The sequence below is a fragment of the Prionailurus bengalensis genome, chromosome A2 (genome assembly GCF_016509475.1).
Source record: "Prionailurus bengalensis isolate Pbe53 chromosome A2, Fcat_Pben_1.1_paternal_pri, whole genome shotgun sequence".
Taxonomy (NCBI): Eukaryota; Metazoa; Chordata; class Mammalia; order Carnivora; family Felidae; genus Prionailurus; species Prionailurus bengalensis.
The window spans coordinates 46287757-46303149 of NC_057348.1; the positions used below are offsets into that span (position 1 = coordinate 46287757).

General features: G+C 40.7%; 1 protein-coding gene across 1 annotated transcript in view; it reads right to left on the reverse strand.

Moving 5' to 3' along the window:
• The window catches only part of SUMF1 (sulfatase modifying factor 1), a 93022-nt gene that overhangs the window by 39302 nt on the left and 38327 nt on the right, over nucleotides 1-15393 (reverse strand). The window contains exons 4-7 of the mRNA XM_043587978.1: nucleotides 9588-9670; nucleotides 7578-7700; nucleotides 6711-6825; nucleotides 1345-1458 (exon numbers count right to left, since the gene is read on the reverse strand). Coding sequence (XP_043443913.1) covers nucleotides 1345-1458; nucleotides 6711-6825; nucleotides 7578-7700; nucleotides 9588-9670 — 435 coding nt within the window. The remainder of the gene's footprint in view (nucleotides 1-1344; nucleotides 1459-6710; nucleotides 6826-7577; nucleotides 7701-9587; nucleotides 9671-15393) is intronic.

Here is a 15393-nt window from a genome sequence, read left to right on the forward strand (position 1 = left end):
CCCTTGCAAACATGCAGATGCTTTTATCCGAGGGGGAAAAGTTCTATTTCTGACTCTGACAGCAAATGCCAAGTCACATCTTGCCAGTAGAGAATGGCATCTCCCAACCACAAACCTACGGAGAATTTCACAACCTTATTCTCATTTTGGAGAGAAGAGTTGTCTTTGACCGCTACTTGCACCAGCCCTGCCAGAAAGTACAAGGGAAATGAGTGGGGGAATGACAGTTTCCGAAGAACTCAGCTTTTTCATCTGCACCCAAGAAAGTAGGTTTGTGTCTCCAGATTATTCATGAGCAGCCCACATGTTATTCTGTGAAGAAAAATCAAGCACATCAAACAAATTTATCCTTATATTCCGAAAAAGGGCCTGAGGCACAGAGCCTGACAATTTCTTCAATTACTCGAGCTGCTTAACCCTCCACTGACGAGAGACTGAAGAATTAATTTTCTTTATAGTTACTCTTAGTTGCCTTTTCAAAAGTTTAAGGTTTAAAGTTGAGCATATTAAGTTCCCAGTCTAGCTAGTTTTGGTATAAATATATATTCTTGATTCTGACTTATGAATGTCTAGCTTGCTAGAGATAGGATTTTTAAATGGTTCTTTCCCCCCAAACAACAAAAAATATTCAGACACGGTTTTTTTTTTTAAGGAAGTACTTCCCACCTACATGCCCATGTAGTCCCTCAATTTTTGTATGTTCTTCTGGCAGAGCCTGGTTTTAGGGGCACAGTTGAATGTTAGTTGCATTTAACATTCTTCCCATACCAGAGTAGGTAAAACTTAGATAAACTTGGTTGTCTTAATTCCCAAGGCATATGATGCACCGAACTGACATACTGCAGAGTGCAGGAAATAATCACTAAATGACTCAACTTCCTGACTCAACATTGACCAGAAAATACTTTCTCGTTTTTCTCTAAATAACACTCCTGAATCAAAATTTCAGCCAATCAAAACTCAGGCACTTAGCTGCATGATAAATACCATCTAGCATATCTCACTGGTTATTACTAAAAACATTAATGAATTTTGCATAGTTATTTAGATATCTTACTCTGATCAAATTTATGAGGCTGAATAATAATTTCTAAAGTTATAGGCAGATTCACTCAAATAATTATTACCATCACCATCCAGAAGTACATAAAATGCTTGTAGATATTTCTACACAGCGCTTTAAACTTGAAATGAGAGACACGTACTTAATATCCCTTTGGGGAAATTCCAAGATTAATTTCAAGAGCAGACAAATACTCTTCAGAAACACATGAAATTCTTGCCACAGACTGCCTAGGGGATGGATATAATCTTCTCATGATACAGTCTGAGAATGATACTCACTGGATTAAGTGTTTTTTCAACAGAATGGTGAACGGTCCACCAGTCTGAAGTCCATTCCCATGCGTTCCCCACTATATTGTATAAGCCATAACCATTGGGAGGAAAGGCGTCGACCTAAAAATTAAAAAAAGGGAATATGCTGTCAAAGTACTCACCTTCTTTGGAAAATCTCTTTGCTGCAAAAATGCACTAAAAGAAGTAGAACTTCAAGGTATGAATATTAATTTTCATTCTGACCATCAAACTGCAATTTGGCCAATGTAAAAACAAAGAAAGAGACATGTTTTGCTTTGATTTCTCAAGGGGAGTTTAGAAACCTAAGGAGAGTTTATACTACATGGTAAGGAAGTCAACAAAACTCTTCCTAACAGACAAATAATGACCAAATCTGTACCTGATGGGGGAGGGGGGAGATGATGATTTCAACTCTCAAAAGCATAACAGAAACATCATATCAGACCCACTATAAGTTTTACCATCAGAGCTAAGATATGTGGCCACATGATGTCTTTTACGTTGAAAAACACCAAGTCACTTCTGTCCTCTCTACCCACCAGCCCCCTCCAACTCACTATCTTATCTTTAAGCCTCAGTCATTATCATCAAAACACTGAGACGACTTGTTTTTCTAAAGAAAATGTGAATTCATTATCAAGCATATTTGTAAGAAAAGGTTTGCAGTCAGTCTCTGGAACCTGGAAGTATGAGGCCAACTGAGATTCATCAGCAAGCAATCATATCACATTTCAAAGGCAGGTCAGACAGCCTGCCACATAATATTGTCACAGACAAAGAGCCAAAGTATAAAGCTTTTTTAAGAAGGAGGGAAGGGAGAGGGGTAAGAAAAAACTTTAACTGAAAAAGTTAGTGTAGACAATTACACTATTTTAGCGACTTAAAATATTTTCCCAACATTTTTTAATGGAAATTCTCAAACATAAAGAAAATTTTCATTTTTTAAATGAAAATATACCAAGTTATCTTTGGGGTTTTATTATTTATTTATTTTTTTGTTTTGTTTTGAGACAGAGAGAGAGAGAAAGTACAATCAGGGAGAGTAGAGGGAGAAAGAGAAAAGGAGAGGGAGAGGAAGAAGAAGAGAGAGAGAGAGAAGGAGAGGGAGAGAGAGAGGAGGAGAGAGACAGAGAGAGAGAGAGAGAGAGAGTATCCTAAGCAGGCTCCACACTCAGTGCAAAGCCTGACACAGGGCTCCATCCCACAACCCTGGGACTGTGACCTGAGCGGAAATCAAGAGTCAGATGCTCAATCAACTAAACGCCCCAGGCGCCCCTATCTTTGCGTTTTAAAAAATATTTTTGTAAAAAATAAAAATAATAATATAAAATACAAAAATATATATGTTTTTGTAAATCCATGGGGTTTTTTCCCCCATACTAATGACGTAGGACTAAAGAAATGAATAAACTAAAAATTCACCTCCATTTGACACTTGAATATGGAAGCACCTGATACTTGGGCAGTTCAGAGCACTTCAAAGTTATGAAGCTACTTCCTAAAAGAACTTCATCTGGATAATTTGGAAAGCTAAAAAATTTTGCCACTCTGCTTCCATATTCAGCATTCATTATGGAAACAGCAGTCTTTACTTACTGCATCATTCAGTAATTCCATGCATGTCAAGTGAAGGCAGGAAGGGATCAATGGCGTAAAGACATCAAAGAGCTTACTGAGGGAGAAAAAATATATACCCAAAACAAAAAATCTAATTTTGTAAGACAGAGTGGGATGAGTAGGGAAATGAGTGGGGAAAAAATGTCTCAGAAATTCCCAAGAGGGAGAGGATTTCTGGCTGCAGAGATTTCCGGTTGCAGATTTCTGGCTGTATCCTCCTCTACAAAGGTAGAAGAGTCTCATTGGAATCAAGTTCACAGTTCTAAACTGAGAGAGACAGTAAAGGTGGAGAGGCCACAGGCATAAACCGTTCTTCAAGAATTTAGAGATGATCGGAAAGAGTAAGGTGGGATAATAGCTGCAAGGAATAGAAAGAAAAAGAAGAAATTAATTTGTTTCAAGAAGAGAAGAGAAAGAGCCAGGGGCACAAGAGCAATTAAAAGATGCAACAAACATTCTGGAGGAAAGAATCATTTCTCAGGCTCATAGAACACACAAGCGGAGGGGGCTCAAGTTCATGTGCCTGAGGTCCTTTATATGTGCCCACACTTAGCAGCTACTGAGCAAGCAATTTAACCTATCTGGTGCTCTTAAACCATTCAGATGGGGAAATAAAATTGACTCAAATTTTGGGGTTTTCTTCCCCCTTTAAAAAATCTGATGTTTAAGTGAGATAAAATCTGGAAGTCACCATCCCTAAAATTACCATCTATGAGTATGCCATTAAGGAGAAGAAACTGTATAACTGCTCATTGTTAAATTAATTGCACTAACCAAAGCTTCCTTCCAGGAACCTCACAAGAAAACAAATGTGCATGAGAAATATTTCAAACCTGCTGAATGATTGCTATGCATTAAAACCAAAACACACTAATAGTTGTATGAAAGCAGCTAACAAAATAAAAATCCAATTCGTAAGATTCACTGTGGTCAGAATAGTTTGCTCCGTCCACACCAGAAGTAATAGCATACATAAAATATCAGGTGAGAGAGCTGTTTCACTGTAGTCCACCCCACCATTGAAGTTAAATTCCTTCTCTCTAATGAACAGACTGTGTGGACACAACAGCTCAAGTGGACTCAAGGTAACTGTCTGGGTCAACAGTCCTATTTTGAAGATACAGATCTTGCTAAGTCTCATTCCAAACACAGGTGGAAGCCACCTCCCTGTGCCCTCCTGCTTCTTTCTCCCCAGGTCATGTCTCTCAAATTGGTTCTTTGAGGGCCCCTGGGAACTGTTCTAATTTTGTCTTAGGAACTTGCATGGTTGCTTCTTGAGGTAATTTCTGGTGCATATATTCCAGGATAGACATCTGCTGAACTCCCAGTTAAATGTTCCCACTCCAAACATCTGTAAAGTGTCCTTATTTCACAGGGAACTTTGTGTTTTCTGAACAGGTGCCCTTAAGGATAAATGACTGTTTTCCTTGGAGACTCAAGTACTGAAATAGGATATGAAATTCCATAGCAGTAAGCACTGTAAAATATTCATAACTGCCCAGTCCAGCCTTTTCTTGGCCTTTTACTATAACTGACAGGCGCTTATATAATTTGGTCCATTGGAAGCCCACACCTTAGGATTCAAGGCTTACTGCAGTAGCCCTACTTCTCACAGCCTACCATCTAGGAAGGGGACCCAGGCTGCTAAGGCCCTTGTGCCAGTCTCTCTAATGTATCTGCTACCAAAGAAGGCCGGGTATGAGCCCAATGTTCTGAGCCATCCATGTTAAAGGTTAGCGCACTGCAGGTGAGTTGCTGCACACTCCGTGGCAGTGTATAACACTTCGATGGCCACTGTCCCACTGCCTCCATCTACCAACATCTTTCCTAGGGACTCGTGAGCATCCTCACCGAGCACCTACAATTCCAGTTTTGCTGACCAAAGGTGGCCCATCATTAGCTAGGTTTCTCACCCATGGAAAGTCTGAGAAAGGGTGGAACTCCTTTAGTCCCTGACATGTCTAATCCCTCATTTTGCTGAATACAACTATGTGCTTGTGAGAGTAGCAGCTATCATGAAGGAAACTTTGGAGGAACCAACTTCTAGATCAAATGATTAGTCTTCTGCTTCCTTCGGGTAGTACATCATTTCCCATTGGTTTGTGTTGGTTCCTTTATCACATGCTTACACATATATATGGAATTTTATATATACACATATGCACTCCAATACCTCTTGGAAGGCTACATCTTCTCATGTAATCTATTATTTACATCAATTGCCCCCCAAAAATGAAACTATAATGCTTTACTATAGCTCAAACTATTTTTAGATTTCTGGTAGGTCAAGTGTCTCTCCATTCTTCATCTTTTCCAAAAATGTCTGGGTCTTTCTCACTACTTTATTATTTTAAGTCAAACTTTAGAGTCATTTGGCCATCTTCCAAACAATGTATCTGTGTTACATTTATAAGTAAATTTTGGAAGAATTATTTTTGTGTGAAACAAAAATACAAATATGAAAAAAATGACAACTGTTTAAAAGAGTGTTGAAAGAAAATCATTCCCTGTAACAACAAACCCAGTAAGGTGTTACTTCCCCACCGCAAGATTTCTTTCCTCACTGTTAGGAGAAAATGAAATATTTCCAACATTGCTTCATTAGTGTATGACTTTGCCAGCAAAAGAGCAATGAGAAAAGAACTCTTATATACTTGTGGAGGGAAGTATGCGATATGCACTCTGGAAAACAGTTTAGCCATATATCTAAAACCTTTACCAAGAGTGTTTACTAGTCTTTGGCTCATTAATTTCATTTTGGGAAACCTATCTTAAACAAATCATCAGATATACAATTTAATATTTATTTATGTACAAGATGTTCCTTGTTAAATTATTTAGCAAAAACAAAACATGACAAAACAACAGATATAACCTAAATTAGTGAATGATTAATAAAAGGCAAATAAATTAGGGCTTATTCAAATGACAGGTTATCCATCTGTTGAAAGACAATGTATTTGTTCCTCATATTAAGCAGGGAAAAACAGGATTTTAAGTATTACATTCAGCATGACCCAAAAGCAACATGTAAAAAGTATATACATATATATATATAGACATATGTATATGCGTATATGTATGTATGTGTGTAAACACACACATATATACACATATACACAGCTATATATACACCAGAAAAAAATATGCTGGCATATATGGTAGTTCAGAACATGGGCTTTGGAAACAAACAGACCCAGTTCAAACTCCAACTGTGCTACTTTCCAGCTGCGTATCCTTGGGCAAGTTAGTTAACCTTTCTGTCCCTCAGAATGCCCACCTGGAAAATGAGGATAAAATACATGGTACCTACTTTACAAAGTTGAATTAACATTAAATGCATTAACTCATAAAAATGGCCTAGCACCAAGCCTGCCACACTGCACTCACTCACTAACTACCAGCTATTATTAGCATCAATAAACATGGAAAGGAGCATAAAGAAATGTACCAAAATGCTAACAAGGTTTATCTCTGAGTGGCAAAATTCCAAGTCCTGTTAATTTTCTCTTTTATACTCTTTTTGTTTTCCGAAGTTTCTCTAAGTATGATGGAATCAGAAAGAAAACTGTGTTATGAAAAAGAATATTTGATTAATTATTAGGAACTGCCACGCGCACAGGCGGATGAACACAGGAAGACGGCAACAGGCTGGTCAGAGAGCGCGCAATGCCTTCCGCGCATGTCCGCGTTCTCTGTGGCTGCCGCCCGCCTCCGGAAGCCTTGCTACTCACAGGCGCAGTCCCTCGGAAGCCATCCTCCCCAGTGTTGGTCACAGGAAACTCGCCCTGCCAAATGTTGGCATAATGTTGGCCTTTCGGCTGCAGTTTGTTGCCCCAGGGGAAAAGTCTGTCAGAAGAGACACAGGCATCAGCCTGTCAAACAGGCACAGGTTTCTGGATTAAAGTCAAGAGAAGGAATGCAATGAAAGAGAGGGCATTGCTCACTTGTTCTGAGTGAACTACGTTTTACATTTCAAATATATAAATAAATAAAGCTTTTAACCAGAACTGTTTTGCTTTTGAAACTTCCGCCCAACCAGCTCATGTCAAGTTCACCACAATCTCCGTGTTTCCCGGGTACTAGAGAGGCCTGCAATAAGTCACATAGCTAAAAGAAGGGCTTATAGAAGGCTGGGAAAGTAGGCATCATTGTGGACTTATATGGTAGCACAATCAGGCAGTATCACACCACACTTTTTTAAAAAGCCTCTGCTATTTTAAGGAGCCTTTCCTAGAAGATGTGACCCAAACATGAGCTTTCTGTCTCATGGTTCTAGAAGCAGAGAAATACCACTGCTTCAGGACATGCCTAAAATAAGAAAATCCTAAACGCAAGGCAGCCTGCCAAGAGGCTCTGAGAAGGACTCTGTAAGATCATAGGGAGATGAATGCGTGAAGCACCCTTTGGGGCTGCAGGGAGCCCACTTCACCTGACGCTTTGGTGACCCAGGCATCAGTGTCTCCTAGTAAGTTCATGCAGATGAAGAAAGCCTAGGAAGAAAAAGCTCTTGTTTTCAATCAACTTTCTAACCGAAGTAAGTTCCACAGATTTAGAAAAAGGTCAACACATAGTTAGGCAAGGTGAGACCCTCCGAGTACCTGTTTTGCAGGCCTCCTCGACAGCTGTATTCCCACTCAGCTTCCGTGGGCAGCCGCTTTCCCGCCCACGTGCAGTAGGCCACGGCATCGTTCCAGGAGACGTGCAGAACTGGATGATCAGGCCTGGGGAAGAGCAAAAGCAGAGTGTAGAGGGGCACGAACTAGAACAGGAAACAGAAACCAGCTTCAGCAAAGCGCCTATAATCACCCTCAGTCCAATCTGGGTGTCCAATCTCAGTCCAATCAAACCCCCAGCTGTGCCACATCTGTCACCTTCCACCACAGGTGTCTGACATCCGAGTCTCCCAAATGGGTTATAATCCTCCTTGGAACTAGACTTAAAACATGTCCTCCCCAGCAGGCAGGCCTAGACCCCCAGAGAATCTCACTTGGTACACTGGGTGTGGAGATGCACCCCCCATGTCCCCCTCGAAGGAAGGAGTGCTGTTCCAGCTGCTAGGAGTGCCCCTTCAGGGTCTCCCACAGCTGTGGAGAGTCACCTAAGAACAGCCAATGACTAACCACAGTAGGGGCATAAAGGTCCAGCCATTTCAGAACACCCACAGCTCCGTCCTACAGGCCCTATTTACCCCAAAGCCCTCAAAGGGATCAGTGGGGACTTCTTGGGCCTACATTATAATCTCAACTGTTCCCTCTGCACAATCTTGCTTTTCTCCTCCTCTGCACAGGTTGCTTGGCTTTAAACTTTGTGCCTTTCTACTACAGATTAGTCATCTATATGCACCTCCTGCTAGCAGATACCAAATGAGTATTTTTTCTAAGGGCATAGAAGGATAAGGAAGGTTAGGGGGAAAGTTTGCAAATAAGGGGATCCGCACGTTCATACAGCACTAGATAATTCTAATTCCCTGTTCACCCTTTTTCAAGTGAACTACACACTCCTAGTCCATTCCTTAAACACCTCTGAATTCCCTCCAGCAATTACACCATGACTTTCATTTATTCCTTCAACAAATGTTTACTGAGTACCTGTTACGTGTCAGTTACTGTTTTCAGCAATTAGAGACATACTTTGCTAAGAAAATATACTCAGTGGAAAAAATACATTCTCCTCTGGGTTTTCCTTCTGCCTTAGCTTTTTCTTCTATTAAGTTCATGAAAGAAAATACCACTTGGGAGCTAAGAGGCCCAGTCAACCTGTGGTGCCCAAGAATTCTATGACTTTCTGCCTCACAGTCCATTTCTACCACGAAGGCTGCCAGCTCAGGCTTTGCAAGGTTTCTGCCCTTCGTCAAGGGGCTATATCCCTAAAGCTGAACTTCATGAGCTCTTCGCTCCCTGACAATGAGGGCAATAACCAGGGATGTTGTTAAAAATAGAGGCTCAAAATTCCCATCAGAAAAAGTGGGTTAGGAGAACAGTTTTCTTAGGCTGTTGAGATGCTGAGTCCTGACCCAACCTTTCTCCATCTCCAGGGCTTAAAGTGCTACTCTATTTTTGCTTGAGATAATTATTTCCTTGCCACCCTGGAGACTGGCTGACCGACTTGCAGCTCTGTGGTTTTTCAGTCAGATGGTGGCCTCAAAGTATGTCAGTCCAGGACTGGAGATAACATGAATCCTATACCCAAGGCTTGAGTTTCCACAGTGACCACCTGGCCAGACACAACTACTTATCCACAGCACAGATGGTCTTCTTCCTCATCGTGACCCACTCATAGGAGAGAGCAAACAGACAGGTTGCAAACATTAAATATGTCAAGAGATTTATAATAGGCCTGTCAAAGGGGGAAAAATTTTGCAAAGCAAACTCTTTGAGAGGCCAAATGAGGAAGAAAGAGGTCACTTGTTAGGAGCCTTCTATGAGTTACAACAGTGTTTGGGTCTCCACATATGTTATTTCCTGCTATGTTATTTTCCTACCAACCAACGAGAGTTGGTCATTAGCACTCTTTTACAGATGAAGATGGCCACCGAGTTCCTTTTCAACAGCACAGGAATCTTTTTGGCAATTAAAAATGTCCACCAGGGAAAGAACCACCAGCCTCACCTGTGTCGAACAGTAGAGTCTGGTCCTTCTGGGTGTCTCCAGTTAGCGCCTTTAACAGGTAACCACCAGGGAGCAGCTGCAACCTCAAAGCAACACCCAGAAAAGCTGAGGTTAGTTAGGATGACTCTAGAAAAACAATGACTCAGTATGTGCAGAAAAAAATCTGACTTATGATCTTCAACTTCCATATCAGTTACCAAACAAATACTTTTACCAGACTATCAAAAATAAATCTTCAACAAAAAAGTATTATTTCATATCAAAAAGCACCACAATGACTGAATAGACATGTATTTAAATGATGTGTATCTCCAAGAATTGTTTAAAAGAGGAAGTGCTAGCTAATCCTCTATAATCTCTAGCAAGTGAGAGACAGGTAGTATTGCTCCTGTTTAAAACATGGGGAAACAGAGTTAACCTTACAAGTATGTGCTGGGCTGAAGGTACAACCCAAGTGGTCAGATATCAAGCTGAAGCATAGGGTGAAAAGCTGCAGTGTGCTTTCAAAAGACCCTGGTTCAATTTCTAGCCCAACATCAGATGTGCAGCCCCAAGCAAGTTCACTGTTTATCTGGCTTCATCTGCAAAATGGGCGCAGGACCCTGGCCTCACCTACGTCAGAGGTTGAATTAGATAGGGAAGTGCTCAGCCAGATGTTCCCAGGACCTTAATTCCTACTTTACAGTTCCAGTTACCCAAGTAAAATACCAAGTGGGCCTCATTTAGTGACTGGTTAAGAGCTTGGCTTTGGAACCAGTCAAAACAAGAGTCAAATCACGCATTATGTGACCCCTGGCAACCTACTGAACCTCCCAAGACCTGTTTTCATACTTTTAGATGGAGACAGTAACAATACCTACCTCATGGGTTATGACAAGGAGGAAACATAACATATATGAAGGGCTTACGAGTATGCCTGGCACTAGCATGCACTCAGTACAGAGAACTCATCTCAACCATGGCCTCCTGACAGGAGGAGAGTCATAAAACATCTTCATTACCACTGTTCCTAATACTAACCGAAGAACAGAAATTTGCAAATGACTCTTGTAATATAAACCGAAGTAGACTCAAGGTTGTCCCCATGACAATGCTACTGTCAGTCATTTGCTCCCTGATGAGCTGGGTTGAGTGGAAGAGAAGGGGGAAGTGTTTCTGCTAACAATTACAGCAATCACTGAAAACACCAAACTCTGTTCTTGTTCTTTTTTTCATATCAGCACAATCAAAACATTCATGGGATTCCAATCACAACCTGATGGGAAAAAACAAATTCTCTTATATTTTTCAATGATACAGGCATTATGTCCTTAAAGGACACTATTGCAAGGTGTTTTATTTTTCTGAGACCAGGAGGGGGGAAAGGCATGGCTTATTTCTGTTTCAAGTATGGCCCTGCAGACACTTAAATCTGGGGATGTTCTCACTGACTTGACTGCTGGATGCTTAGGGTCCAGCGACAGGTAACCCCTTCCATGTCAAGGGCAAAGGTGCATAGAAAGCCGAGGTTTTCCCACTTTTGAGTTTCAGTAACTTCAGATCACTCACCCAACCCCAACCCATCCCCAACACTGATCAGAGAGGGCACCAGAAGTTCTATTTCTTAAACTAATAAAAGAAGTAAAGAAGACAAATGTGACAAAATGTTAACCTTTGTTAAATCTGGGTGGAAGAAATGAGATTGCCTAATTTTCTTGTACCTTTTGTGTTTTGAAACATTTCATCAGTAGCAACTATTTTTAAAAAACTGACTTATTGATCTATTCTTCTACTGATGGGCATTTGGGTGGGTTCCAGTTCAGGGCTATCTATTATGAACAGTGTTTACTTCTATCAACATTTTTAGGTGCTCCTGACTTTCAGCAAGTATACATATGCATTTCTGTGGACTGCACACCACAGAGTGGCACTGCTGAATATGCACACCTTTAGCGAAGACAACCAAACCCAAGCCCGAATGGCACATGTGCTCCAAGGTTTCCAGCCCCTTCTTCAGAGGGGAGCTTCCATGGACCTGGCTGATGTAGAGCAGACCCTGGTACGGCTGCTCCAAGGGCCTCTTAGACTGTTCCCTTTCCTCTCCTCTTCCCCTCAATTCACTCTGGTTACAAGTATTTGCTGAACACCCACTGTCGGCCAGCACTGAGCCTGATTCCTAAAAGATTTCTTCCACTCCAGGAATCCTCAGAGTATGAGTTAAGACAGTATATTGAGGGGCACCAGGGTGGCTCAGTCAGTTAAGCGTCAGATTCTTGGTTTTGGCTCAGGTCATGATCTCGCGGTTTGTGGGTTCGAGCCCCATGTCGGGCTCTGCACTAACAGCGCAGAGCCTGCTTGGGATTCTGTCTCCCTGTCTCTCTGTCCCTCCCCCGCTCACTCTCTGTCTCTCTCTCTCTCTCACAATGAAAGACAAGACAGTATATCGATAGTTTTTAAATTATTTTGTTTATCTTACATGGTTCATTGCACAAAGTGGGGAAAAAATGTGGACCTAGTCATTTCATTTTCCTTTAAAAATGTCTACAAAACTCAAACTGGTGGATCTAGGTACCACCTTACACACACTAGTGCTATAGGTCTGACTCAGTTTCCTCCCCACAACACACACACACTTTCTCTCATTCTAAATATCTCCTTTTCACTTCTCCCAGGATTTCTCTTCTCTGGAACCTTTCACATTATCTTAGCAACGCATCCCAACCAGACCCCTAGCTTACATGACTTGAATTCATGGAGGTTCACAATGATCAACAATCTCAGGGATGTGCACAGTGAAACACGAAGAACAGACTGGCTTGAGATGGGGAGGGGACACCACGGTAACACTGCCCTCGTCCAAAGGCCACAACCTAGTTTTTCTCCAAGATACTAAGACCTGAGGTAAGTATGCAAAGATACATCTACAGTATTATAGTATTATTTCTAATTAAAAATTACAAAGTAACCCAGCCTTGGCAGCCATCCATCCAAAGGAATACTGTACAGTTATCAAAAGATACTCCGAGGTGGAAATATGTATATAATGTGTTATAAAGATAACCTATAGAATAGGATATGTATTTGATTCTGTAAAATATATGCATACGAATGTATATGTAGTATACTCAGAAAAAAAGTCTGGAAGAATATACCTGCAATTATGGGGGTCAAGACTAGAGGAGTAATATGCTTTTTTAAGAATGAGTGTATATTACGATAATAAGAGTTCTCAACCTCAGCAATGACTGACATATTAGACCAAGTAATCCCTTATTGTAAAGGGCTGTCTTGTGCCCTGTAGGATGTTTAGTAGCATCCCTGACCTCTTCCCACTAGATGCCAATAGCACCCTCCCCCTAATTGCGGGAGCCTAAAATGTCTCCAGACATTGCCAAATGCACCTGGGAGGTGCAAAATAACCCACTGCACTATGGTAATCAGGAAAAAAAAAAAAAAAAAAAAGATCGTCTTTCTTAAATGTTAATATATAGTTCATAGAGGCATAGTAGTAAGAGCATCCTATCCTGGAGCCTGGCTACCTGAGTCTGAACAATAGCACCACATTTTACAAGCTGCATGATCTTGGGTTTCTTAGTTTAACCTTTCTAGGTCTCAGTTTCCTCATTTGTAAAATGGGATAATAATACTTCTATCCTCTTCCTTGGGTTGTTGTGAGGATTAAATAAAGAAATGTACATAAAGAGCTTAGAACAGTGCCTGGTACAGAGTAAGAATTACGTAAGTGTTAGCTCTCATTATTACTGTTATTCATTTACGCTATTGCATGTTGCAATATTCTCTTAGAACTTTTGAAGAATATATATTCTATCAGTGAAAATTTGCCCCCTAATACTTCTTCAGCATGAGCCCCAGCCACCCCCCAGTTCAACCTTTTCAGAAGATAGGCTGAGAAATTAGAACATGTGTCATTTCCAAAGAATTCTCAAGAAGAGTGTATAGTTGTCAACTTTCATCACAATCATGATGTGAGAACCATCTACACATAAACTAACCCATTCCCTGAAGCAAGTAGCACCACAGAGTTGGGGGGTGGGGAGGAAGGGGGTAGGGTATAGAGGATGCAGGAGGAATCCACAGTCGCCAAGCCCTAAGCCAGACGAAGCTTTGGGACCTATAAGAGTACCTATACCACATGCCTATCTGTGATAAAGACCTTAAGTCTTCACTGTAATCATCAGATACATAGTCAGGAACAATCTCCCCATCTGACACATGATGAAGAAAAAACAGGTAATCAAAGTCACCCACACGAGAGGACCAGTGCAATCAGAGGTAGGACATCACTTATCCTGGGAATCACACTCTGGGAAAGGCATGATGTTTTCCAGCCCAATTTTAGGCAAACCCCATCCAATGTCACTAGATGCCTTCCTTTTTCCAATTGTTACTGTTAACACTACGTTTTTAAAAACGTGTTCTTGAACTCCTGGTTTGTCTTGAAAATAAATGCTATCCTACCATGTTGAGGAACTTATGAAACAAATAACTTCTGAGAGCCATATATGAGTCAGCTAATCAAGGTCATACTGCAAATTATGGTATCTCTAAGCTCCTTTGCTTCAACAGCAAGGGTCTGCAGGTGTGTTGCTCACAGAGTCGAGCAGACTGGCATGTATGATAAGCCTCATCCTACAAAGAGGACTTTTTTTTTTTTTAATGTGGTTGCCCACCTACCCATTTTCTGTTCAACTGAGACAATTCCAGAGTTACAGCACTCCCTTATATCCAGGGGGAAAAGGATTTTAACTTGACCTATTTCTACTTAACCATCTCCATAGCAACTGTCTTGGGTTTTAAGTTGAAACAGCTGTACCAGATAGCCGGTGACCAATTACAATGTAAATAGAAGCCATGTGAGTATTGATGTCCCCTTGAGAAATGGACTTCCTGGCGCAAAGACATCTTTTCTCACCTCTCCCTAGGGAATTGTAGTAACAGTTTAAAGAAAAGAAATGGAGAAGATATCAAAGGCATCTTTATTCTTGCCAGAGGTGGTAAATTATGCTTCTTATACACACACAGCCTAGAATACAGTCGGCACAGGAAAAAGAGCACTGTGTAATTATGCATATTCAAGCGTAAAGATGTCAGGTTCACAACTTTACAGCTGTTCTCTTAAAAACTAAATGCATTTAAACAAGCAAATTAAAAAGATGGACATTTCTTGAAACAGTTTAAATATGACAGTTACCCCTATAAAAACAGCCTGGGAGAAGTTTCAACTGACTCTAGTGAACAATGAGAAATTATAGACCTGTTCAAATTCATGAAGTGTAAGTTAAAACCGGAGGAGAATCCAGCAACTGAAGGAATCAAACAAAATAGAAAGCACACAGTGAGTTAAAAATCTCTTCCTTCAGGGGCCCCTGGGTGGCTCAGTCATAAGCATCTGACTCTTGATTTTGGCTCAAGTCATGATATCAGAATTTGTGAATTCAAGCCCCACATTGGGCTCTGTGCTGACAGTGCAGAGACTGTTTGGGATTCTCTGTCTCTCTCTCTTCCCCTCCCTACCCATGTGTGCGTGCTCGCTCTCTCTCTCAAAAATAAACAAACAATTAAAAATAAAAGAACTAGGCTTTAATAAAGAACAAAAATGAATTCATCATTGAAATAGGTAGGTAGTCAATTCTGAAGGCTTATTTTAAATTAAATCCTAAATTAGGTATTCATTAATAGAATTTGTGTGACAGAAAAAGGCATACTTTTTCACACAGAGTACAAATATTTATGAAATTTAGGACATATATGAAAATTTTCAATACTTTTTGCTTCAGTTCTTAGTGAAATTCCTCATGCTAGAATG